We start from the raw sequence: 27149 nt of genomic DNA on the forward strand, positions 1-27149 counted from the left end.
TATGGAGGGCAAATGAAACATTGAACAGACTAATTAAAACCTAAATGTCAGATCATCTTTCAATTAGATTAACATATCAATTCTAAAGTCATTCTGCTTCATCACAACTACGTTTTCTACTGCTTTCTGCTAAAACATGACAGTTTGTTACACATTTTAAAAAAATATCACAGAGACTAATTTATATTGTTTCCCTTAATATAAATGATACCAGGACTGCAGCTAAAAATCAGTTATTGATTAATCAATTATTTTGATGATTAATCTATAAAAAAATAGGGATATTCTACATACTTTTCATTTAAGCCTTTTTATACAATATTGGAAATGCATAAAAAAATACAAATGAACAATTAAATTCCTTTTTGAAGTAAGAAAATAAAAATTTTATTGCCTAAAATGCAAAAGCATAAAATTATGTTAGTGCACACTTGGTCTCCTGTTGCAAATGACATCTGCAGCAAAAAATAAACTACTTCTAATGTCCAAATGTGAAAAGTTCAGCGCTTTAACATTAATACAGTGTAGGGCTGATCTATTGACCATATTTTCAATTAACCTATTAATAATTAGGTAGCAAAAGGTGATTAATAGAAGCCTTCTTATACATAATTTACACTGGATGAAGTCAAAACTATGCCACTAGAGTTTTGAGTTGAACATATTCACAATTCTTTTTTATTTGATCTTATTTACAGTTTTGGCTCAATTACTGCTCTGGATAGTTTTTTCTTTCAAATCACCTTTGTTGACTCTGTTTACTCCAGTTAACAATTAATCAATTCATCACGATTAATCGTTTCAGTCCTACGCAAAGTTATTGTTTTTTTAATCTGACATTAGTTTACCCTGCATGAGATTGGGAAGCAATACGTGTCACTTAAAGTCAGTGTGAAATGATAACGGGCTGATTTTGCTGTCAAACAGGGTAAAGGTTGGTCCAGTACAGATTATAAAGTGAGTTTGATCAAAGTCTAAAAACTGGATTTTTGGAACTGGGTCACGACATCCAGGCTGACATTTTTCAACATATTTACAGGAAACTAAACTAAGTTGCTAACTAATGTGCTGGGAGTCCCGGTTCTTCTTTTTAAAGAAACTTTTTCAACAATTTGTGTTTGTGATTCATAAACGATTCGTAGTAAACACACAACAAGAAAGAGCTTTTGTATTTCAATTCATGGTGTAAAATTATGGAACAAAATTTAATACAATTTAAAAGGAACTATAAGGAGGTCATTTTCACAAGATATAGATATGGGTGAGAGTTAGTACTAATGTGTTTATGTAAACTGAGGCTAACACATATGAGTGTGTGGGTATGGATGTATGGATCCATATACTTAGACACATGTAAACCCAGATAAAATGGAAAATTAATTAACCTGTTTATTTTATTTTTTTTTTTATTTAATAATGAGGGTCCGTCTGAAAATATTATACGAGTTTATGGTGTAGGAGTTCATAAGTTTCTTACTTCTTCCTACTCCTTTTCAAGGATGTTAAGATAACTGTAGTACAAAAATATGTGTCCCTTGCATTCCTTGTTCATGTGTGTGATTTTATACTTCTATCATGTTCGAAATAAAAGAAATAAATGGAAATAAAGGGAAATATTGACGTAAAGCCACGAGGCTTAATGACAGCCACAGAGTTTCTGTCCATATGGTTTGAGGAGGGAAGGTCTCTCTTCAGAACAGACTGTCCCAGCTGCGGATCCAGTCTGGGATCTGGTGACTGAACATTTGTGATCATCTGTCTTCTCCCTTCGCTACCACAGAGCCTTGGAGAATACATTCACACCCATTGGGGTGTTTTTTTTTTATTGCATTTTGCCATGCTGAAACCACAGGCTTTAATGAATTTCACTGAGGTTCTCTGTAATAGATCAATACAAAGCATATTTCTAAAGTGGCATGACATGAAAAATGGTCAACATCACAACCATCTGTTGTGGATACTATAAATTGGCCCAGTTAAAGTCCAGACCTCAATCCAGTTGACAGTTGATATCATCTCATTTTGCTTGAGCTATTCTGCTCAGAAAAAGCAAAAACTTCAGTCTTTAGACTTGAAGCTGTTTTGCATAAGAAGTAAATTTAAGCCACACTTTCACTGTTTGATTTTTTTTTTTTTTTAAATGTTCAAGGGGTGTGAACATTTTGAGGATTGTTTTCATAAGGCGCTGCATGACAGACTACACTCCACCACAATATGGTAATCCTCAACATCTAACTTTCGCTCATTGTCAGTATTACACCGGTCAATACTTCAAGAATTCTGGCTAGATTTATATTTTACTATTAAATAAATATCGCATAACCGGAGTACATATTAGACAGGTTACAATAATACCGTTACCAGTACTTTAACTCAATTTCCTGTTTGGGATTCAACAGAAACTGTAAGTAAAACTTGTGTCAGCAATTTCAAACAAACTGACTTTAATGTCAGGTATTTTATATGTTTAAGATTAGCGTTTATTAATGACCAGTGTCCACTTCAACCCCCAGCAGCCTAGCTTAGTGTCGCTAGCCCTCCGCACCTACCAACTGCCACTCTGGGTCTGGCGTCATTAACCCCGACTTTCCTCTCAGCCCGGAGCAGAGACGAAAGAACCGTGTCCAGCCGGTCGTCCAGCACTGTGTTCTGCGGTGAACGGAACCAGATGGCTAGCAGAACCACGAAAAGGGACAGAACAGATCCATACTTCATCAACGGAAGCCTGCTTCCCCCCTCCATCATCGCCCGCTCCTGCTGCCTGCGGCGGCTCTGGCTGACTGAACAAACACACCCCGCCTTCCGGAAGAGTAGACAGCCCACTGAGGCTTGTGCGTTTGTTTTTAAACCGGGAGAGTCCCGGGCGTGGCTTCGCTACGAGGAGATTAGCACAAGCTTCCGGGGTTTAATATTATGAAAATAGAAAAATACTTCTGTATTAACTTTTAGAAGGATTTAACTTCCAGCGTCACTTCGTAAACCATGCACTCGTTTACATTTTATTTAGGTAGCACCGCCATCCTGGCAGTAAAACTGACTGATCACGATGAACAAAACTATAAAGGCTTATTTTAATTGGACAATTTATCTTGTTAACCAAGATAAATTGGTAAATCTTGTCATAGGAAGATTTATTGCTATGACAAAAGTCATAGCAATAAATAAATACAAATTTAGAAATGTTATCATAAAGATAAAAGTATAAGCACTGTACATACTATACTTAAACATGTAAATTTACTGAATATTATTAAATGTTGAAGTAACTTTTTTAAAAAAACAAGGTTTTTTGTTTTCTTTTCCAGTAACGTTACTCGAGTAACATTTCTGGATACTCGACCAACTGAGCAGCTTCACTTGTTTTAGCACTAAACATGGAAATAAACCTACAGTATTAAAGTGAAACTTCTTGTTTGTACACAATCTTTGGTGTTTTAATATAATCTTCTAACTACAGAGCCTGCTGTGACATTCAGAGATCAACCAGGTAGAATAAACATTATGTATTAAAAATAAGTTCAGGGATATTTTCCCTCAAGTAGAGGAAACGTTTCTACCTCCTTGGACATCAAATCAATTTTGGTGCAAATTTGTACATATGGTCCATTTCAAAAACTTGAAGCTTTAATGAAATCCGTTGTTTTAGTCAAGTTCATTATGAAACAGCTATAATGAGCCAAAATATTCAATAAATGAAGACTAAATCAATATCTAATGCACATCACTTTAAATGTTCTTGTTGATTTAAGTGAAAGACATACACATCTCTAAAGAGTAAAATGTCTTTCTAGTAAACGGTCTTACAAGGGTTTAAAAATCTGTCTAAAATATAAATATAGAAGTACAAAATGAGAACCACAATACTGGCAACAAAAGATTCATTTAATAAATTCAAATGAACAATTCCCAGCATTTGATCATATTGGCAGTAAAAACTTCACTTTCACTCCATCTCATTGTAATCTACTTTTAAAATGCTTAAAAATAACAGGCACCTATTACAGGCAGTACATTATGACAGTCGGTAGTACAGAGTATAATTTGTCATTTAAAAAAAAAAAAAGTATCAAGGGTCATTGCATGATGAAATGTGTTCTGAGAAACAGCTCTGCTCATTGGGGTGTTTTTAAAAACGCCATTCAGTTTGATGCTGCATTGATCTAAAAAATGGTCCTCAATTTTCATCGGTGCAACACAAGAATTGTTTCGTCTTTACAGCGAGACATCTGCTTTCCAAGCAATTAAAAGAAAAAAAAATGAAGTAAAATATGGGAGTGTCCTAAAACAGACCAACATAGAAAAAAAAAATGTAATTGTGTGCAACAGTTTGTCTTGTCTCCAATCTGAAAATTCACTTAAAAGCTACGGGAGTTTGAATTCCCCTCCTCAAATGCCATGCTGTGCAGAAGTATACTTTGTTCAATGACAGTGGAGTGTGGCGCCCTCTGGGGGTGACGCAGCATAAAACCTGGAAGTAGAAACAAACTTCATGAAGTCATATTTAACGCAACATTTTCCTTTTAAATAGTCACTCAGTCATTACTGAGCTTACCTTGGGTTTTACTTGGGGATTCCAGCCACGATCTCGGACTCAATGCCACAGTGATTTGATCCACGAAGGATTTTAAAGTATCCTGAAAATTAAAGCGATAAAGTGAATTTAGTATATTTAATGTTCAGTACAAAACGAGAAATTAATGGAGGCTCTTGAACTGAGTGAAAGCATACATTAGGTCACAGCTTTGTGTGGGTTAAAGATTCAGGCGATATGAGGGTTAATTAGAATAGACACACATTTATAATCATGCTAGATCTATAAAACTGGTGTCCAGACTAGGTTTTTGCCCTGGTGCGTTTTCAGTTTGACGCATTATCAAAATGTTAAAACACTGGAGCCTAGTGCCATTTAGTTAATGGTAGTAATTTCCTGCTCACCATTATCACCCCAGTCAGTGTTCCAGGAGTTTGCACAGAGCCAGTAAGGAACACCATTTTCCTTTCCCCAGCCCAGGATCTTAATGGCATGTCCTCCCAAAGCAGTTCCTGACACATGCTGATACACACCTGAGGAGAACAGAAGAAATGCAGTAAGGGAATCAGGAGCAGTTACCATTTCACCTATCTGTGGTCTGCTCAGATTATATTTGTGAGTATTTTATGATGCTTTTCTTACCAGACTTGTAGGAAGGGAAATCTTCGTAGACTGTAAACGCTCCCTCTACAGGTCCGTTCTTGTAAATCTCTGATTTGATCTGATCTTCATCTGATGGTAGGCCGTAAGATGTTTCACCTGCAAAATACTTCAGGTTAAAATTCTGTACGTGTCCCATAGTGATGATTCTTAAAGGTCACCCATTATGCTGCCTTGAACAGGTTAGAAAAGGTCTAAGGTAGAGATGTGCCGATCAGGTTTTTTTTCCTGCCGATTCCGATCACCCATGAGGGCCGATCACCGATACTGATCACATAATTATCATGTGGAAAAAGGAACCATGAATTCACCTTAATTTAGACAAAAACTTGTTTTTAATAACTTTTTCCAAGAAAAAAAACAAAACAGGCATTGTGCAAATTGTACTGCTATCGGTAATACCATCTTTAACAGACTGATAACATATGAAGGCTCTGAAGAGGCTAAACAATGCAAAGAGCCAAAATAAAACCTCTCAACATTGCCAAAAAAATTCAAGTATAAAACCTAACATTCAAAAGCAAATACAGGTTCCATTACAATAAACAATCTTGAGTTACTGAATGAAAACTTCCTGATAGCCTGGCGACTAGCTGATTACTGCTAGTTCTGAGTGGCTGTTTCTGACTAAGCAGAGTAATTATGCAGAACAGGGAGGAGGCAGAGGAGATCGATTATTTTTTTCAGAGATTATTGGTCTCATGTTAAGGACAGAAAAAGTTTTAATATGCATGTAAAATGTTTTTTTTAAGTTAGATGCAGCAGGTTTAAACAGGTTTGGTGTTAGAGTTTACTACCACACAAAATCATTCTTGGGTAATACGATTTTATTGAGGTCAGTTCTGCCCATTTTGACTGCTTTCAGAATGAGCCGTTTTAGGGCCTCCTGTCTCTTTAATTAAATTGAATAAGCTCCTACTGGCCACTCGCACGTGAAAATGGTTGCAAACAGTTGGACAATTATACTACTGTACATCTTTGAAAAGCGGAAGTGGAGCCTCCTGCACAAACAACAAGAATGCAGCAAGTGGTTTCTAATTTGCAAGTCAACAACAAAACACTTGTCTTTTCCAGCAGCCATTGAACAGCACATACAGGAATAATATTAACTGACCAAACATGCAGGAGCTCAGCTTTGGTTGCTAAGTGATGGGGCTGAGCTTGGTTTGCTAGGTAACAGCACAGTGCATGTTGAATGTGACTCAACAGTTGAGAGGTTTTTGAAACATGACGTCAACATGACGTGAAACAACAGACGTCAAAAAACATGAACGTTTTTGTCAAAAAGAAAACAGCCGAGGGTTTGAAGCAGTTGGGTTGTTTTTAGAAACAGTTGAGATCCAAATAAAAAGAAACGCATGCAAAAAGTAAATTTTGCATAATATGTTCCCTTTAAATTGTTCTTTCAAACAAGCCATATTTAAACAGCAGCAGAATTAAATCTTCACATCTTACTGTCATTAAATGCGTCTTGAATGACTGATTTTGCTAAACAATCAGCAGCAAGTATGTAAACATCCAGATCAGTTCTCATGCTCATCTGAACTGCTCTGCAGCATTCTTACCATAGTGTTTGTCATTTTCATAGCTTGGTGTGTATCCAGTCTCGCACTGTGCAACACACTTTGGCGTGTCGCCGCCCTCCCCAGTGCAGGGAGGTCTGCTGCCGTTGACGTGGTGTTCACAGGGTTCGATGGTGTACGGTCTGCAGCCTGCAAGAAACACGACTCAAGTTTTACCACAAAGCTTTCAGTTTTAGCATCCCAAAACTGAGAAACACTGTTGGAGAGATTTTAATCAGACACTGATTGCACACCAAAGCATAATTTAGTGAGAAACGATGCAGGGCACAAAACAGCCATACACAGACCTTGTCAAAAGGTGACAGTCTGTTTATAAATTCTGAAATTTAAAGTCCTTCATAAGTAAGCAGAAACAAAGAATCTGCTATGATTTTCAAAACTTTAAAATAAAAAATAAATGCTTTTTAGAAGAAGATTTTGTCAAGAAAGTATAAACCATCTGCACCACTGACACCAATTCAAAATGTATATTTAAATAAAAACAACAAAACAATGGAATTTGGTGCATTTATGCCATCCTGAGCCAAAACAACAAGACAGTTTGGATATAAGCATTCAAAATCCCAACAATAATAATTTGAATCATTATGCTGGCATTCAACATTGCAAGATAATGTTATATTCTTTGACTTATTTATAATTAAAAAAAAAATAAAGACACTTGTGTAAAAAAAACTTACCAATATGAGAGTTGTAGAGCCCTCCAGTCACCAGTCCATTTGTGGTCCAGAAGTCCCAAGCATTTGGAGGGTAGCCACCATTACATCTTAAACAAAAAACGAAATATAAATTAATCACCATCTCTGTAGGCACACACATTCAGCCTCCGTTTTTAAGTTTTCTTCCAGCAATTATCCTGCATCAAGTTCAGAAACTGCAACTCATTTTGGAGTTATACAAACTTAAAACACAAGTTACCTTGACAAAAAAGTGTTTTTAAAGGATTATTCATACATTATCCACTTAAGATTAGCTTTATACTTTGTAACCAAGTGTTATCATTGTGCTTGTCACAATGATAACACTTGGGTTTAAATCATGGGTTTAGTCACTGACCAAACTAATAAAAATCCTAATTATGTCTAAAGGAGGACAAACTTTGAAGGACCTACCCCATTCCACAGCTGTCGCAGCAGGTGAGCAGATCCTGAGCAGAGATCTCCACACTGACCTTCCCATTGGTGTGAATGCAGATACGGTCAGAGATGGCCTCTGCTGCACCAAACGCCTAAAGGCAGAAACACCACATGGCATGAGAATTACAATAAAAGTGTTCAAAGTTTTATAAAAAAATTTAAAAAAAGTGGACACTGAATTTGCATTTATAATTTAGCGACGAGTTTTCCTCACCCAGCAGGATCCACAGGAGCCCTGGTCTCTGATCTCCCTCAGGGTGGGACAGTTGGGCCACTGCTCTCTGGAATCAAATTCTGCTGGCAGCTTCATGCCTTCTGCATACTGAACCCTGAAGAGACGCACGACTGGTGTGAGCGTTACCCCATGAAACCATTTACTCAACAGGTTTGTAAATCAGCAGAAGCTGCAACATATTACTTTGAGCAAGTAGAACCCTTAATATCGAGAAATGTTAATCTATTTTTGGCAAAATGGCTCAAGCCCCTTAGATAATGAGATGTTGGTCTCATTATCTGCTCAGTTCTGCCTGTTTTGAGCTTCTTGAGATGTTTTAGGGCCTCCTGTCACTTTAAATCCAAATAAGCTGCTGCTGCCCCACAGCTCAACGTTTGTATTCCTGGGAAAATGGCAGCAAGTGGTTTCTGAATTGCAAGTCAATAACAAAACACTTCTCTTTTCCAGCAGCCATTGTACAGAGCATACAGCAGTAAAACCAGCTGACCAAACATCCTGGAACTCAGCTTGTGTTGCTAGGGAACAGGACTCCGTTGTTGCTAGGTAACGACAGAGTGCCCGTTCAATGTGACTTAACATTCAATTAAATTTTTGAATTAAATTGAATTTTGATTTTGAAATGGCTAGTTTTCCAGACAACAAAATCATAAATTTATTGACAGAAAACGGCTTGGTGTTTTTTCTAAATGCTTGAGTCGTTTACAGAGGCAGTCGAGACCAAACTGGGAGAGTAAAAACGTGCAAAATGTGAATTTTGCGCAATAGGTCCCTTTCTATTCCCCTCCATTGATCTAATAAGCTCTCCAGCATTCCCATCACTGATGGACAAAAGCATCCCCACAACATGACAGTTTTGATATAAACAGTGTTTTTAGTCTACATCAGAAATGGTTGAGATTTGGTCTCTTGTATTCAGTTTAAACATAGATTACACATAGCTGTACCTCTAAACACAACTGGTTTAACTGGATTTTATTTTCGGGGGCATCTACGAAGATTTTTTTTCTTAAGCCATGAATCATTTTCTTTCTAATGCTCCATGATGAACTGGCATGCTTTGGTTCATAAAAAGCATCAAAAATACTGAAGGTAGAAGTTGAAAATGCAAATAGTTCAATTGGATTTTATAAATGCATCGCATCTAGAAATATTACATTTATATTGACCTTGTGAGACTTACATGATAGGCAGCTTAGGTCCCTTAAGCAGAGTGCCGCAGAGGTTTTTGACATAGGCGTAGTCAACATCGCGGAAGTTGTGGCCAGCCTGCAGAGTGGAAGTACGAATTAGTAAAACATTCACAGGATTCTGGAGGAAAAACAAGAATAAACTCACCTTCCAGGTTGTATTGAGCTTATTGATGTAGTTGACCATTTCACTGGACAGAGGACGGATGTGGGGTCTGGCCAGGCTCACAGACAAGCTGGCAGCCAGCGCCAGGAGAGTTGCACACAACATTCTGCCCAACACACACAACAAGAAAAAAAATGAAAAAGGGGGAAAAAAAACCTAACATTTTCAAGCTTTTTACTCCATGACTAAAGTGTTTGCATTTTTTGGTGAAATTCCCATGAAAATGTTGCACCTGGATGCACAATGTTTCCCTCTTAGAGACACTCCTAAAGCTGCTAGTTCAGCAAAATGTTACGGCAGATTAGACATTCCCACACCTTGCGGAGATACAAGTACAAGGATAAAGCAGCAGCACTGTTCTCAGTCAAGCCTCCTACAATGTTAACAAACCGCATCACTAAACATGATCGAAACCAAATGCAAGATGTGGAATATACAAACCAGAACACTTGGAGGGGTGAATTCATGTCTAGGGCTGGGTGGTATGGACCTAGTATTTTATCATTATATTTTGTGGAAATAATGTGATAAAAAAAAATTTAAAAAAAGTCATACAAACTGCTCTTAAGGACGCCACCCACTTAAAGAAATGTGATTTATATCATCAAGCTGCATCAATCATATTTTTGAATTTCCTGATATTTTTTCAGTTTACAAAATTTTACAAATAATATTTCCAATAATACAGTCAGTTTTTAATTTAACATCTTTAACTGAAATGTATTGAGCCAACAATAAATATTACAAGAAAATACCTTTGATAAACAGTACAATAAGTGCCCATCCTAACTCAAGTCTGCAGATACTGTTTATATTACGCAAATACAAATGTTTTAAGAAATGGGTCATAAATATGGTTTACTAAAGGTAACCAGAAGATGAAAGAAGTCCAGCTAAAAAACAAAAGTATAGTTTGTGGTGCAAAATAAAAGCAGATTCCTTTCATTTTGTTTTTTTTTTAAACACTTTGTTCCTCTTGGAAAGTCTCTCTCTCTCACCACAAACACGTGTTTGGGCATCCATCCTTCCTGTAAGTTTTAAATCTAGAAATTCTTGAGAAACTAGTAATGAATCACATGACAGATGATCATGAGTTACTGTCACCAAAAGAGAAGCAGAAAAAAAGTTTCCCCTTTTTTAAAAAAGGTGTAAGCGCTAAGAATGTGGGAAGAACTGCTAGTGATCATAATAATCAGCAAACAGCATAGGATATTAATAAGGAATAAGCAAAGATTATTATAAACCTTATTTAGTTATTCGCTTTAAATAACAAACCTTGTATACAGGTATACTTGCTTGCCTTTGACTCCTATTGAGGAATCTTCTGATTTATTTTAAGAAACGGTTCAAATTAAAAACAAGTTTCCAGTGCGATTTAGGGGAAGTGAAACGCCAGCTCTGCCCATCTGCATTTCTCACTTCTCAAAAGCAATTAAAACTTCATAGCTTGCTTTCAAAGCTCCAGACAGTCTGACTGAGTAAAAGCTGCCGAGTCACTGCAGAATGCACAAACAGCCTCCCCTCAGTCACAACTCTTAGGTTAGAGGGATGAGACTTTTTTTTCACCCCCATCAAGAGGTTTAAGATCACATCATAACTTCATGAGTCAGCAGCAGATCAGGCCCCAGAAATGACTGATGACCTTTCCAAAAATCTTTCCAGTACTGATGATGGCTCAACCTCAAACAGGGTCTCTGAAGCCCTCAGAGGGTTTTTCCACTTATGCTGTCTAAACGGAAAACCTAGCTAACTGATCTTAGCTTAGAGTAGGGCTGCAAAACGTTTCATGATAAGCATTCCATAGCAGTCGATAGATAGTTATTGATTAGTTCTCTGTTTTAATTGATTAGTTCACCACTAGTTTGAAATGCTGTCGAACTGGTGGTGTGACCTTCCCTCTTATCCAGTTTTTACTCCATGCGGTTGTTTATTTTTAAGCCATTATGAGACATGGTGGCAAAACTTAAACTGCTGCTGTGCCAGTTACTCTAAAGGTTGCTGCTAGGCAACCAAGAAGTGATGGCGTTGCTAGGTAACCAAAGAGTGCATGAGTTAGTTGATTCCACCAGCTTTGCTCAGGTGGCTGTGAGAAGTTGGGCAGCCAAAGCCTTTCCTCTGCCTAAATCCCCCAGAATGCTGTGCGGTTCTGGCTCAGAGTTCAATGATTATTTCATCAGTCGTTCTATTGATATTAAGTCACATGTCTATCGCAATATATATTGATTTTTTTGTCCAGCCCTAGCCTTATGTGAGATCATCAGACGCTTATCCATGTCAAACTTATTTCATTTTTGTGAATTTTAGTGCAGTTAAACAGCCAAACTGAAAAATCAAAAAAACAGACCATGGCACATTGTTCTAAAGGGGATAAACTAAGACAAGTATGAGTTTGATTTTACAGTAAAGTTCAGCTGGTCCCTTTAACTGGGTCATTTAGGGCTGTACCAGCTTTTATGGTGATGAATAGGTGGAGTAAATTAATGTTTCATAACATTCCCTCTCTGTGAGAGCAAACAAGGCGAGAGATTGGCAAAACACCACAGGCTCTTATCAAAAACTCACCGACAATAAAACCTGAGAACAGAGGGCAAACAGCCATTTTATAATCAACTTATGAATTTATTTTTTTACCGTTACATTAAATGATTTTACTTTAAACTGAGGGTTATTTAGCCGAAGTCCGTCAGGTGTTTTGATCCCCTTCTGTAACATTTAGATTTGACATAAGCCATTTTGTCTGGGCCTTCTTATAAAAACGGTTTCATTTTCCATTTCCTTCTAACTGACTTCAGTGTCAGGTTTCATAACCGTATTGCTGCTGTACTCCTTTGTGTGGAAAGGGAATGCAGATTTTCTGCACCACTTTTCTTTCTTTCTTTTTTTTTGTTTGTTTTTTTTAAATCCACATTACTACACAAGTATATATATCAGGGCCCATGTTTGAACTAATTTGCACCACCTGCTTCATGTTTACCTCGAAGGGTACAGCTAACAAGTAACTGCGGTTAAAAACGTGCAAATCAAGACAAAAAAATTAATCCAAAGATTTATGTCTTTTCACCCGATCTTTGACTTTAATTTGAAAAAACAAGAAGCGTAACCAAGTTAGCTGTGTAGTTTTAGCAAGTATTTTTGTGAAATGTGGTTTATCTAACCACTTATTTTCGTAGCAACCCATTTTCTTAGAAGCTTCAATGTAAGAAAACAAGAACCTACCTGTCGCTTATTGATGGGTTTTTTTGGTGTCACCTTCGGCCCAGTTCGACCCTCCAGTCTCTGCCTGTTGTTTTACTGTAGGTCTGGTCCTATTTATCGCTGTGAACACGTGAGTCGGTCACATGAACGCAGCTCATGTGACCCTGCTGACTAACTGTGGCTTTCCGCTCCTTCCTCTTTAAAATGAAATGAGGTTCGCTTCCTTGTTGTTATCTTCCTCACTGATTTAAAGCACATTAAACAATAATGTGAATCTTTATCTTGATAATGAAATAGAAATATGTAAAATTGACCAAAAGTCGGCTTTTCTCAATCTATCTGAGCAACTTCGATGTAACCACTAGAGGGCGCCAAAAATCAACCATCACTTGTTTTTGTCTGGTTATAAAAACCGTCATAAACGGACAATTCTTAGCAAATGTTTTCACACCTCAAACTTTTTTATACTTTGTTATAACACCAAAATTTAAAGCAACATAAAGTAGCATGTAGCTGTGAAGGAGAGGGGAAAATGATGGTGCCAGAATGCTTGATGTGTTCACATCCCTGCTTTATTTGCAGTTTTTTTATTCAGTTGTTTTTTTTATGCACATTTTGTAATTTTTTTTAATGTCCCTACTCAGAAGTAGTTTCACATTTCTTTTAATTGGAGTATTGTCTTTGTAATAGCAATATAGTATAATTTTTGTGATGTAAATTCTCTTATTCATTTTTGTATTTTTTACCTTAATTTGAATATGCATGCTTGTATTTCCTTTTGATTTTACCCACTGTGACAATTAAAGGATATTTATATTCCTTTTACAAATAAAAATGTGAAAGGTGTGGTGTGCATTTGCATTAACCACTCTCCCCCTAAAGCCACAGAATAAAAAACTGTGCAACCAGCTGAATTAAGAACTATTTGATGCCAGGAATACTTTTAGATGCACAGAAATTCACCGCTCAGAATCTCAAGACATCATTAGTCATTCACTACATAAAGAAGTAGGAAGAAGAAAGCCATATAAGTCGCTTGCAAGCTGTGTAGGGAACAGTGAACGTGTGGAAGAAAGTCTCCTGGTCAGGTGAGACTAAATTTTCCCGACAAGTGTTTCAAAGCCTTGTGCAATAAAAAATAAACAAAATTTACACATGAGAACAAAATTGTTGGTACCCCTCTTTTAATGACAAACAATGGTTACTGAAATAACTTTAAATTAAAGAAATAATAATAATAATAATAATAATAATAATAATAATAATAATAATAATAATAATAATAATACAAAATGAATGAAGATGGCTTAATTAATGAAGAGAGACATCGCTTTTGAAATATGGTTTAACAGAATCATTAAAAATAAATTAATGAAACGGTCCAGTCAAAAACGACATACCTTGCTTGAAAATTAAATACATTTTTAAAAAAGTGTTAAATGCAATTTAAAGAACAACAATTTGAACTGCGCAAAGCTGATGTAGCTATGAATACAACAGTTTTTGGCTCACGATTGGGTCATTTTGTCACATTTTTAAAAGGCCAGATGGTTACAAAGTGCTTTTTTTTTTCTTTCATTTCATCTAAGCTCACATGGTTATGAGTTTTATTCAATAGTCAATTTGTAGTAGCAATCACTGCAAATCACAGAGAACATGCTGACTGTGGATTTCTCTTCCTTTTTATGAATCTGTCACCTGACTATCAGACTGATGAAGCTGACAAAAAACACAATGAACTCAGTGACTGTTCTTCTGACAAAAAAAACCCCCTAAGGAACACAAGAGACAGTTTTCATACCACACCTGTGAAAATATGCAACTCAGAAACCATAAGACTGATTGCCGTAATGCCAGTAAATAATTTTCCATTGATTATTGAGAAGGATGTGAATATTTATTTTTCTTTATGCCATTTTTTTGGAATGAAAGTAAAGTTAAAAGTTCAATAGTTTTCTGTTAAAAATTGTCTTTAGATACCATCTTCTTGGTTGAATGTAAAATAATGTCATATCTAAATCTGCCAGACTTATTTTTGGTCTCAAAACGAGAGCCGGCTAGAATCGCAACACATTTCTAGCACTGCTCAGAAGACTGGACACGATAAATAGACAACATTAACAAAACATTAACATTATACATACATATATTGCAGTTTGACAAAGTAGTGAAAAAAAATTAGAGTATTTGTACTAAATAATGAGTAAATAAAACAGTACATTTATTACTAACTGTACTTTCCCAGAACAAATAAATTGTGCACGTATAGCCCCCGGGAATGTTTTGTATGCGCACACTTGCTGTTACGGAAAGTGACAGAAGTACAAGGAACAGTGAACTTCCATATTTCAGTTCTTTAAAAGAGTTGGATGCAAAAGGAGTAAAAACAATTATTAGTTAGATTTTCTCATGGCCTTTCTTTTTTGACAGAGGGAATGCCACAATGAGGTTTTCTAGCTTGGTGGAAGACATGCCTTGATTTACAGCATCTTAAAAATGTTGGTGGATGAAAGATGACATAGAAGCAAAGCCAGACGTATGTGCAATTTAGGTGAGTGTTCTTTTTGTGTGTGCAGGCTTGGCTAAGGCAAGAGTGAAAATGCAGTGTAAAAGTGGTTAGTGCCCCCTGCTGGTGGGTAAAAACTTACGGCTGTTTAGCGCGGTTCCCTTACATTGTTTTTCATATTTTTGTCGATACTTTGCAATTATTTGCTCACACCATAAAGGTTTAGTCTGTCTAAAAATATCAAAAGATATATCGGAAGGAATTTCCAAAAATATTTACATGTTGTGTAGAATTTCTAGACTAGTGTTTAGTCTAGAACTAGTGTTTAGTTCCGTGTGTAATTTAAGATGGAGTTCCATCGCTTCTTGGTGTCATATAAATTGTCTGTGTCGCTGTTAGTCCTTCGCTTACGGCCATACCACCCTGAACACGCCCGATCTCGTCTGATCTCGGAAGCTAAGCAGGGTCGGGCCTGGTCAGTACTTGGATGGGAGACCGCCTGGGAATACCAGGTGCTGTAAGCTTTTGCTGGCTCTTTTATTAACGCATCTTTTGTGAAAGACGACACTGAAGCAAAATGTGCCAGGAGGATGAGTAAATGTACAAGTTTATGCCCGTGTTGAGTTAAAAAGTGTGAAAATGCAAAGTGCAAATCGTAAGTGCCCCCTGGTGGTAGCAAAAGCTCACAGCACCTGTTATTCCCAACTTTGAATTTTTGAAGACGGTTTTCTCAAACGTTTCAGTGAACAATTGTCGTCTAGTTAGTTGTTTTCACAGAGGGAATTCCTATATGATGTTTGTAAACTTAGTGGAAGAGACGCCAAGACTGACAGCAGCGTAATGTTAGCTGTAGCGATGAAAAAATGCTGGCGACAATGAAAAACAACATAGAAACAAAATGCACAGCTCTCGCTTCTTGGTGTCATATAAATTGTCTGTGTCGCGCTTGGTTCCTCGCTTACGGCCATACCACCCTGAACACGCCCGATCTCGTCTGATCTCGGAAGCTAAGCAGGGTCGGGCCTGGTCAGTACTTGGATGGGAGACCGCCTGGGAATACCAGGTGCTGTAAGCTTTTGCTGGCTCTTTTATTAATATATCTTTTGTGAAAGATGACACTGAAGTAAAATGTGCCAGGAGGATGAGTAAATGTACACGTTTTTGATCTGTGCTGCCGAGTTAAAAAAAAGTGTGAAAATGGAGAGTGCAAATCCTTAGTGCCCCCTGGTGGTAACAAAAGCTTACAGCACCTTTCTTGTTTGTTTTTTTCACATTGATTTAGGTGTGAACTGTTTTGATATTTTTTCCCTTTTCTTTGACATGTCAATTTTATTATTTATTTCTCAGTTCCTGGTGACTCAGAGCCATCTGCACCTTCCCAGCCTGCATTGAGTAGAAGACTTGGCCTCGCTTCTGCTGCAACTGGAAGTCAACACTGACCCTCACCTGGGGCCAGCCGACTATAGTTTTGCTGTAAACAACCTTCTTCATCTGTGAAGAGAAAAGTCCTGAGTCAAATGAGGCGGCTGTTAATGTCAATTAAACATTTGGAAGTGAGGCCAACACAGACTGCACAGTTTCGTTCACTTCCACTGCTGCAGCAGCTAAAACCACAGACAAGTCATGGTTAAATAAAATGGCACAAAATCGATGTTATTTTTACTGGTATCAGTGTTACAGATGCTGATTTTTCTGTAAACAGGATAGAACAAGTAGGAGTGATGAGGCAGAACCAAATCTGTGCTTCACAAATCCTCCTGGAATCTCTTCTGATTTATTAAACATTTCCACCATATCTGATCTTTCTTTGAAATAATCATTGTGTACATGTTATTGTCCTTGCCATTCTAGACAATATACTTATGTCACACACTTAAGTCTCAGAATAACCCTCATTTGTTACCCCATATGCTACTGCATAAACAATATACAATGTGTTTATTTGTTTTCTGTACACCAACATGCTCACAGAAAGACAGAAAATCGCTGTTCCTCCGGCGCCTGTTAGTTCAGTTGCTATGCAAGTAAGTAAAACACAAGTAAAAACGTCATTCCTCATACTAACCTGTAAACATGATGGAACAAGTCGAAACTAATGTGAGCTTCACAAATCCTCCTGGAATCTGTTCTGAAGCCAGTTGTCAGTTATGCAGACTGGAGAGACTATAAGCTCACACTGCCTTCTACTGGCAGCTTTCTGCTACTGCAATAACATTAGTAGCAATAGACGCCAACTTTCGATATTTAAAATATACTGTGCTAAAAACATATTAATTAATTCAATAGAAAATAGATAAAATACTACTACTACTACTACTACTACTAATAATAATAATAATCACATGACACAAACAAATGATAATATTTATGTCACATTATCATTTACAACTATACTTCTATCCACTGATTGGCCCCTATTCAAGTGAATGGATTGCTATCTATTCACTTGGATAGACTTCTTATGATATCCAAGTGAATAGCATAAGAAGACAATAGTAAGGCTTCTAAAATGTAAGTGATATAATCATGTTGTATAAATTAATGCAGTGTTTTTCAACCTTTTTTGAGCCAAGGTACATTATTTTAATTGAAAAAATCCCGAGGCGCACCACCAACCAAAAATGTAAACAAAGATACTCTGTAGCCGCCTATATTACATATATAGTCATTCTTATCAAAGTGTCTTGAATAGGAATCAAACACAAAAATGCATTTTTATCACATTTTACATTTCTTATTTCAAATTGCACTTAACATATCCACTTCAAAAATACACCTGAACAGTGCTACAACACTGTGGTGTTAAATTTAAAGAAGTTGTAGAGAACTTCAAACTGTTTTACAAACTAATCCACAAACATTCTTATAGCCGGAATACAGAAAATAATTCTTATTCTGAAAGAAGCAATAATATTTGGGAAACATTTCACTTCTTATTCATTGTTAAAATATGAAGAGTTGCATGTACAAAATGTCAATATCTTCATATTTTACCACCTAGTGTGAAACCTGTGTATGTTTGGATGAAAACAGCTGATTTACTGGCAGAAATTGAAGAAAGACAAAGCTCTTCCTCCACAGCTCTCAGTCTCTCTGGTTTTTGTTTTTATAGTAGCCAGGCTTCAGAAGCTCATTTCACACAGATATGTTGTGGGAAATTGACCCATGTTTTTTCCAACTACTGCTGAGCTTCACTCTCTTTTTCTTCACTTTCGTCAGTCTTGCTAGATACGATGCTCTCACCGCTACCTCTAACATTCACGCATCACTAATTCTCTTGTTTTAATGTAAAAGATTGTGTACCTACTGCCATCTAGTGGTACGAATATTACATGATTACGGCGCTAGTCGCTGCTACAGCGACTAGCTATAATTTAATAAGGTTTTCATCATTAAACACAAGTTTAAAGTTTTGTTTTAACAAGTTTTACATCTCATTATGAAAGTTTTCTAATATGTTTTTTTTTTTCATTTTAATGAGTTTCTCATCTCTTTTTTTAAGATGGCATTATTTGCAGATAATTCATTTTCAAAAAATCTTTTAAAATCAATTACCGTATTTTTCGGACTATAGAGCACACCATACCATACTAGCACCTTCAATTTTTTTTTTTTTTTTTGAAAAAAAAAAAAAAAACTGGAAGCTGCTCTCGGTTTTCCATAAGGACCCAGCAGAATGCGGCGTCCTAATAAATCTGCTGGACGCAGCACTCCGTCTCCAAAGCCGAACCATGGTTTCGTTCACACCGAGCTTAAATGCAGCGGCTCTATTTCCCTCCTGTAGTGCCACATCGACAGCCCTCAACTTAAAAGCTGCATGATATGAGTTTGAAAACATTTCTCCGTCGTGCCTGCTGCTAGCATGTGGTTGAAAATTAGCACGTTCTTCTTTTGATTTCCAATTTTGACTTCTAATGATTCACTTCCTGCTAGAGAGCCCCCTGGTGGTTGAAGAAAAATACACAGCAAAGCCACATCGGGCTACAATCCGCATGGTTCAAAGCTTAGGAAAAGAGTAGCAGCTTATAGCCCGGAAAATACGGTACCGTAGGTGAAATTGAATAATTTCCACGGCACACCTGACGATCACTCACGGCACACTAGTGTGCCGCGGAACAGTGGTTGAAAAACACTGAATTAATGATTTCAAGCGATCACGATGAGGTTAGATGGCAGCTTGCTTGAAGCTCAGCCTAGGAGCAGGAGCAGACAGGTAGCCGGACCTTATGAAGAGAGGAGATGAGAAGAAGACCGGCATAGATGAGAAGGAGGCTCATGATGAGGTGATGGACTGAGCAGGTGAAAAGAAGAGCATCTTCCAGTTTACACCAAGGTTCATTACAGTGCATTTTATGCTTTATGTTTTAATGTTAATGACTGGTGATTACAGCTCACAGATTTTAAAATGAACATAATTCATTCTTGGTGCTTTAATCTTATAGAAGAATGCTGCAGTTAGATTGTAAAACAGACATGTGAGCCATGTGCCATTTCAAGACATCCTGGTAGTCAGGAGGATTTGTGAGCTTTAAGCACAGATACTCTGTGTTTGATCTGTAAAACAACAAAAAGATTTGAATTTACAGGAAAAACAGATTTAGTTTTGACTATTTATTAGCACAGTTTCGTGATTGTATCTTGCCGTGTTGTCTAGTTGTTTATCTTAGCAGATCTAGTAGTTTGAACCTTGAATAATTCGAATGCTATAGAACCAGCAAGTTATTCATAAAAATTTTATTTCATGTTGAACAACATGAATATCTTGTTTTGTTTAACAATAGATCCAAGAGAAAATTACACATTTCCACCTAAACTCCTTCACAAATCAAATAAATGTTTTGCATCATCTCCTCTGATTCTGTGTATCAGTGTAACATTGTATCCTGGCTGCTTCGCCTCAGCAAAGTTTATTAAAATTGTAACTTCCTTGCCTACAACAGTGTTTTTCAACCTTTTTTGAGCCAAGGTACATTATTTTAATTGAAAAAATCCCGAGGCGCACCACCAACCAAAAATGTAAACAAAGATACTCTGTAGCCGCCTATATTACATATATAGTCATTCTTATCAAAGTGTCTTGAATAGGAATCAAACACAAAAATGCATTTTTATCACATTTTACATTTCTTATTTCAAATTGCACTTAACATATCCACTTCAAAAATACACCTGAACAGTGCTACAACACTGTGGTGTTAAATTTAAAGAAGTTGTAGAGAACTTCAAACTGTTTTACAAACTAATCCACAAACATTCTTATAGCCGGAATACAGAAAATAATTCTTATTCTGAAAGAAGCAATAATATTTGGGAAACATTTCACTTCTTATTCATTGTTAAAATATGAAGAGTTGCATGTACAAAATGTCAATATCTTCATATTTTACCACCTAGTGTGAAACCTGTGTATGTTTGGATGAAAACAGCTGATTTACTGGCAGAAATTGAAGAAAGACAAAGCTCTTCCTCCACAGCTCTCAGTCTCTCTGGTTTTTGTTTTTATAGTAGCCAGGCTTCAGAAGCTCATTTCACACAGATATGTTGTGGGAAATTGACCCATGTTTTTTCCAACTACTGCTGAGCTTCACTCTCTTTTTCTTCACTTTCGTCAGTCTTGCTAGATACGATGCTCTCACCGCTACCTCTAACATTCACGCATCACTAATTCTCTTGTTTTAATGTAAAAGATTGTGTACCTACTGCCATCTAGTGGTACGAATATTACATGATTACGACGCTAGTCGCTGCTACAGCGACTAGCTATAATTTAATAAGGTTTTCATCATTAAACACAAGTTTAAAGTTTTGTTTTAACAAGTTTTACATCTCATTATGAAAGTTTTCTAATATGTTTTTTTTTTCATTTTAATGAGTTTCTCATCTCTTTTTTTAAGATGGCATTATTTGCAGATAATTCATTTTCAAAAAATCTTTTAAAATCAATTACCGTATTTTCGGACTATAGAGCACACCATACCATACTAGCACCTTCAATTTTTTTTTTTTTTGAAAAAAAAAAAAAAAACTGGAAGCTGCTCTCGGTTTTCCATAAGGACCCAGCAGAATGCGGCGTCCTAATAAATCTGCTGGACGCAGCACTCCGTCTCCAAAGCCGAACCATGGTTTCGTTCACACCGAGCTTAAATGCAGCGGCTCTATTTCCCTCCTGTAGTGCCACATCGACAGCCCTCAACTTAAAAGCTGCATGATATGAGTTTGAAAACATTTCTCCGTCGTGCCTGCTGCTAGCATGTGGTTGAAAATTAGCACGTTCTTCTTTTGATTTACAATTTTGACTTCTAATGATTCACTTCCTGCTAGAGAGCCCCCTGGTGGTTGAAGAAAAATACACAGCAAAGCCACATCGGGCTACAATCCGCATGGTTCAAAGCTTAGGAAAAGAGTAGCAGCTTATAGCCCGGAAAATACGGTACCGTAGGTGAAATTGAATAATTTCCACGGCACACCTGACGATCACTCACGGCACACTAGTGTGCCGCGGAACAGTGGTTGAAAAACACTGGCCTACAACACTGCACAAGCAACAGGATGGGTAAAAATCCTCAACACAGTCTTGAAAAGATGCTTATAAATGTTGTTACATTTGGGATCAATGTTCAAAAGACCAAAGAGAACCTCAGGGAGGACGTGGCCTCTAGAGCCTGAGTCCATTAGAAAACTTGTTATAATGGTGACTTTCGACGTGTGAGATTTATTTCATTATATTCCATGAAAAATATTGGCCATCTGTATCCATTTACAAGAAATAAATGCCATATCCTCCTGACTACCAGTAGTTCATTTTTGTCCTCTGGAGAGGACATTTAGGGCTTTTCAATGATACCATATGTGAAGAGGTGGGACTTTTGTACGTACCTTTTTCTAATTCATAAAAATTGTATTTATCAGTAATAACACATTTTATGGGAAGAGACAAAGTAAGTGCATAAAACCTTTTATTACCTTACAAAGACTGTGGAATTAAAAAAAATGGTGATTGGACAATATTTTTTTCCTGGTAGTCAGGAGGGTATACTGCAATGTTTAAAAAATAAAATCAGAAGTACATTCAAAATCCACATGTTTTTGTTTTTGGGACTGAAAAGGAAGTGAATAGTCGCAATAAGAATAATTTTTGCATTTTGATCCAACACATATACTCATTTCAATTTTTTTATTTTTTTTTGCCTTTTAAATTTGCATAAAAAAAATCATAAAATAGTAAAGAAGTACTAATTTGTTTACCATTACAAATTTGCGTGTGACAAACTGAACTGACGTTATTTGTTAGATATTAGGCACTGAGACATTTGTACACAGGTGGTGTTAACCTTAGTTTCCCCCATAAGGAAAACCATTTCCATATGCAGGAAATGGTTTTACACATGGGGGAAAGGGTTTTCAGTTTTGAATAACATAACACGTAAAGTTAGAACCAGATATTTACATAAACCAAATAAAAAAACTAACTTTTTTTTTTATCACATCTGAAGTTAAATCAGACAAAACCTCTCTTATTTTAGGTCAGTTAGAATTACTAAAGTTATCTATGTTTGCTAAATGCCAGAAAACTTAGAACAAATATTTTTTGTAAATATTTTTGTAACTTTCCTCACATTCAAAAGTTTACAATCATTTGGTCAGTATCACAGAAATTATTAACTGATACTTGAGAGACAAACAATTATCCAGGTATAGATGGAATGATGAACCATCATAATGTTCAAGAAGAAGACTGAAGACTCTCATTCTAATCCTGGCAGTTAAAAAGTTAATGTCACCTGTGTACAAATGTCTCAGTGCTTAATGTTTAACAAGAAAAGTCAGTTTAATTTGTAACAAATGGTTCACTTGCTGGTCAAAACCTAAGTTAATTTGAAATCCTGAAAGAGGTTCATGATGTTTCCCAGAAGCATACAGTATTTATTAAAATGTTCTGTATTCATCATCTTCAGCAATGTTGTCTGGTTGTTTATCTTTGCAGATTTAATAGTTTGAACCTTGAATTATTTAAAAGCCATAGAAACAGCCAGTTTCTTTCGTATTTAGTATTTAATTTAGTCACTCTAATAATTGCACATTAATTCTTTTATTTAGATTTTTTTTATAAATAAAAGATAAAAAAATACACGTCTGATCTCGGAAGCTAAGCAGGGTCGGGCCTGGTCAGTACTTGGATGGGAGACCGCCTGGGAATACCAGGTGCTGTAAGCTTTTGCTGACTCTTTCAGTGTCGTCGCGCCAGGAGGATGAGTAAATGTACAAGTTTTTGCTCCTGTAGAGTTAGAAAGTGTGAAAATGCAGAGTGCAAATCGTCTGTCTTAGTCTGTCTAAAAATAACAAAAGATATATTGGAGGTAATTGCCAAAAATATTTACATGTTGTGTAGAATTTCTGTACCTAGTCTAGTGTTTAGTTCCGTGTGTAGTTTAAGATGGAGCAGCTGAGCCCAAACTGTTAAATTTTACTAAGTTAAAGTGCCACATGTTCCGATTCAGCTTTGACCCTAAGATTATGTGATGAAGATAATCAAAACTACAGCACGGTGCCAGATAAATGGTCTGTGTCGCTGTTAGTCCATCGCTTACGGCCATACCACCCTGAACACGCCCGATCTCGTCTGATCTCGGAAGCTAAGCAGGGTCGGGCCTGGTCAGTACTTGGATGGGAGACCGCCTGGGAATACCAGGTGCTGTAAGCTTTTGCTGGCTCTTTCACTAAAATATATTTTGTGAAAGACGACACTGAAGTAAAATGTGCCAGGAGGATGAGTAAATGTACACGTTTTTGATCTGTGCTGCCGAGTTAAAAAAAAGTGTGAAAATGGAGAGTGCAAATCCTTAGTGCTCCCTGGTGGTAACAAAAGCTTACAGCACCTGTTAGTCCCAACCTCCTTCCCAGATGGGAAGGAGCCTCCTTCCCAGATGGGAAGGAGGCGCATGAGGAGGTGATGGACTGAGCAGGTGAAAAGAAGAGCATCTTCCAATTTGAATTTACACCAAGGCTCATTACAGTGCATTTTATGCTTTATGTTTTAATGTTAAGGACTGATGATTACAGCTCCCAGATTTTAAAACGAACATAATTCATTGTTGGTGCTTTAATCTTACAGAAGAATAAATCTAACGTCCAGTGAAACCAGTTTCTTGTCCTTTGCTGCAGTTAGATAGTAAAACAGAGATGTGAGCCTTGTGCCATTTCAAGACATTTGTGAGCTCAGTGTTTGATCCTTAAAACAACAAAAGATCTGACTTTACAGGAAAAACGATATAGTTCTGAACATTTATTAGCACAGTTCCATGATTACATCTTGTCATGTCTGGATGTTTATCTTTGCCGATTTAGTTTGAACCTTGAATAATTCAAATGCTATAGAAACAGCAAGTTATTCATTACTACATGTTTAGCAACATGAATATCTTGTTTTGTTTAAAAAAAGATCACACAGAAAGTGATAACAGTTTTTACATATTTCAACATAAAATGCTTATACCACACCATACCAACTTTATTTATAAAGCACTTTAAAACAACCACAGCTGATAAGAAGTCCTGTACATTAAAACACAACATAACAATAAAAAATAGATAAAATAAAATAAAAACTCTTACAGTTTAAAAACAAACATACAATTTAAAATTGGTCCTGCTGGAGTTCAAAGCCAAGTAAAATAGATGGGTTTTAAGACGAGCTTTAAAAGTGGACAGTGAAGGGGCCTCTCTGACCTGCAAGTCATTCCATAACTTAGGACCCATGACAGAGAAAGTCCTGTCCCCTCTAAGCTTCCTTCTTGATCTCAGTACCTCCAAGAGCAGCAGATCTGCTGACCTGAGAGACCGATAGGGTTTGTAAGGGTGAAGAAGCTCAGAGAGGTAAGCCGGGGCAAGATTATGCAGTGATTTAAAACAACCATAAGAATTTTAAAATTAATCACAAATCAAATGTTTTACATAATCAGAAACCCATTTGTACAACCAACATGATGGGTAAAAATCCTCAACACAGTCTTTAAAAGATGCTTACATGTTATTACATTTGGACTCAATGTTCAAGAGACCAAAGAAAAGCTTAGCCTCTAGAGCCTGAGTCCATTAGAAAACTTGTTATAATGGTGAATTTGTGAGAATTGTTCCAGCATATTTCTGGAAAAATATTGACCATCTTTATCCATTTACAATAAATAAATGGCATATATTATTTTAAAAAATCAAATCAGAAGTGCATTCAGAAATTACCTGTTTTTGTTTTTGGGACTAAAAGGAAGTGTCTAGTCGCAATAAGAATTTTGCATTTTGATCCACCACATACAAATACTAATTTCAGCACTTTATCTTTTGCTTCTTAAATTTGCATGAAAAGATTTACAAAATAGAGCTTATTTGCTTACTACAACAAACATGTAAGTTACAGTCTAAACCAGGGGTGTCAAACTCAATTTCACCGAGGGCCACTTCAGCATATTGGCCACCCTCAATGGGCCACATTGATGGTACAAATCAGGAGTGCCCAGGTTCAGTCCTCCAGACTGCAACTTTTAGATGCATCCCTGCTAAAACACCCTAGACAAAAGGTTGACTTCCCTGATTAGCAGCAACTCAGTTCTGTAGAGGCTTATAATGAGTCAATGATCCAGGTCTGATTCCTCTTCACCCAGACACAGAGATCGCGTTAACCAAATATTTTCCATATTTGACCGGTTATTTTTTAAAACGACCAGAAAATTTAAAGCCCATCGGTCATTTGACAGGAGGTTCTAATTAACACCCTTGGCTGGTTCACATGGGCAGACATTATATCTCAGTTTTATTCACAGGGAAAATCAATAAGGAGCTTGAGGTGACTTGCCACCTGAACTTCAATCTACTGCCACCTGCAACAAGTTTTCAAGTTTCTTTTCAGAGAAAATTCAAAAGATCAGAGGATTAATCTGCACATCTACTCCAAAGACAGTACTAATGCTGTGCCCAAACAAAAATGCAGGAAAAATTACCCAATTTAAACTACTAAATTATAAAACCCTAGAAGAAATTATAAGTCAATTAAGCTCCGGTTCCTGCTGTCTGATTGTCCTGCCCACACATTTCTTTAAGAAAGTTCTGCCTGTCGTTGCTAATGATCTGATCCAAATAGTAAACTCATCGCTCTCTTCAGGTGTTTTCCCCCAGGCTTTGAAAACAGCAGTTATCAAACCACTGATAAAAAAGAACAATCTGTACAAATCACTACTGCAGAATTACAGGCCGATCTCCAACCTCCCATTCATCAGCAAAATTATTGAAAAAGCTGTTTTTAAACAATTAAATAACTTCCTAACAATAACAAACTGCTTTGACTCTTTCCAGTCTGGTTTTCGTGCTCACCACAGCACGGAGACGGCCCTTGTAAAAGTGTTCAGTGACATCCATATAAATACAGACTGTGGGAGAACCACAATGCTGGTTCTGTTGGACCTCAGCGCAGCATTTGACACCGTTGACCATGACATTTTACTGAATCGACTGAAGAGTTGAGTCGGACTCTCCGGTCCAGTGCTCAACTGGTTTGAATCTTACATAAAGAACAGGGATTTCTTTGTTTCAATCGGAAACTTCTCATCAGAGAGGTCAAAGGTCACATGTGGGGTACCCCAAGGTTCAATCCTAGGACCCCTTCTTTTCAATATTTATATGCTCCCACTGGCTCAGGTTATAACAGGACATAGGATTAGCTACCACAATTATGCGGATGATACAGAGCTCTACATCACGATGTCACCAGGTGACCTTTGACCCAATCCAATCACTGAATAGATGCTTAGAACAGATAAATATGTGGATGTGCCAAAACTTTCTCCAGCTGAACAGAAACAAAACTGAAGTTATTATCTTTGGACCTAAAGAGGAGCAAACCAGAATCAATGCACAGCTTCAGTTATTACAACTAAAAACCAGCGATCAGGCCCAAAACCTG

The 27149-nt window shown here is 36.9% G+C and overlaps 1 protein-coding gene and 3 non-coding genes across 4 annotated transcripts; 3 read left to right on the top strand and 1 right to left on the bottom strand.

The window, feature by feature from the left end:
* Nucleotides 1–3861: 3861 nt before the first annotated feature.
* Nucleotides 3862–12872, bottom strand: LOC103462835 (cathepsin B-like). Its single transcript, XM_081605285.1, has 11 exons — nt 12715–12872; nt 9481–9604; nt 9326–9411; nt 8125–8239; nt 7887–8002; nt 7455–7540; nt 6757–6903; nt 5174–5290; nt 4936–5064; nt 4553–4634; nt 3862–4468 (listed from the first exon to the last, which is right to left on the bottom strand). The coding sequence occupies exons 2-10, from the start codon at nt 9601–9603 to the stop codon at nt 4561–4563; spliced, it is 993 nt and encodes a 330-aa protein (XP_081461411.1). The 5' UTR covers nt 9604; nt 12715–12872; the 3' UTR covers nt 3862–4468; nt 4553–4560.
* A 2732-nt stretch (nt 12873–15604) lies between these two features.
* On the top strand, nt 15605–15723 carry LOC145551243 (5S ribosomal RNA). Its single transcript, XR_014087081.1, has one exon. It is a non-coding gene; the product is annotated as a 5S ribosomal RNA (ribosomal RNA).
* Nucleotides 15724–16155: 432 nt separating this feature from the next.
* LOC145551220 (5S ribosomal RNA) lies at nt 16156–16274 on the top strand. Its single transcript, XR_014087060.1, has one exon. It is a non-coding gene; the product is annotated as a 5S ribosomal RNA (ribosomal RNA).
* Nucleotides 16275–23781: 7507 nt separating this feature from the next.
* LOC145551221 (5S ribosomal RNA) lies at nt 23782–23900 on the top strand. Its single transcript, XR_014087061.1, has one exon. It is a non-coding gene; the product is annotated as a 5S ribosomal RNA (ribosomal RNA).
* Nucleotides 23901–27149: the final 3249 nt, after the last annotated feature.

Source organism: Poecilia reticulata, chromosome 3, assembly GCF_904066995.2.
Source record: "Poecilia reticulata chromosome 3, P_reticulata-male-v2, whole genome shotgun sequence".
Taxonomy (NCBI): Eukaryota; Metazoa; Chordata; class Actinopteri; order Cyprinodontiformes; family Poeciliidae; genus Poecilia; species Poecilia reticulata.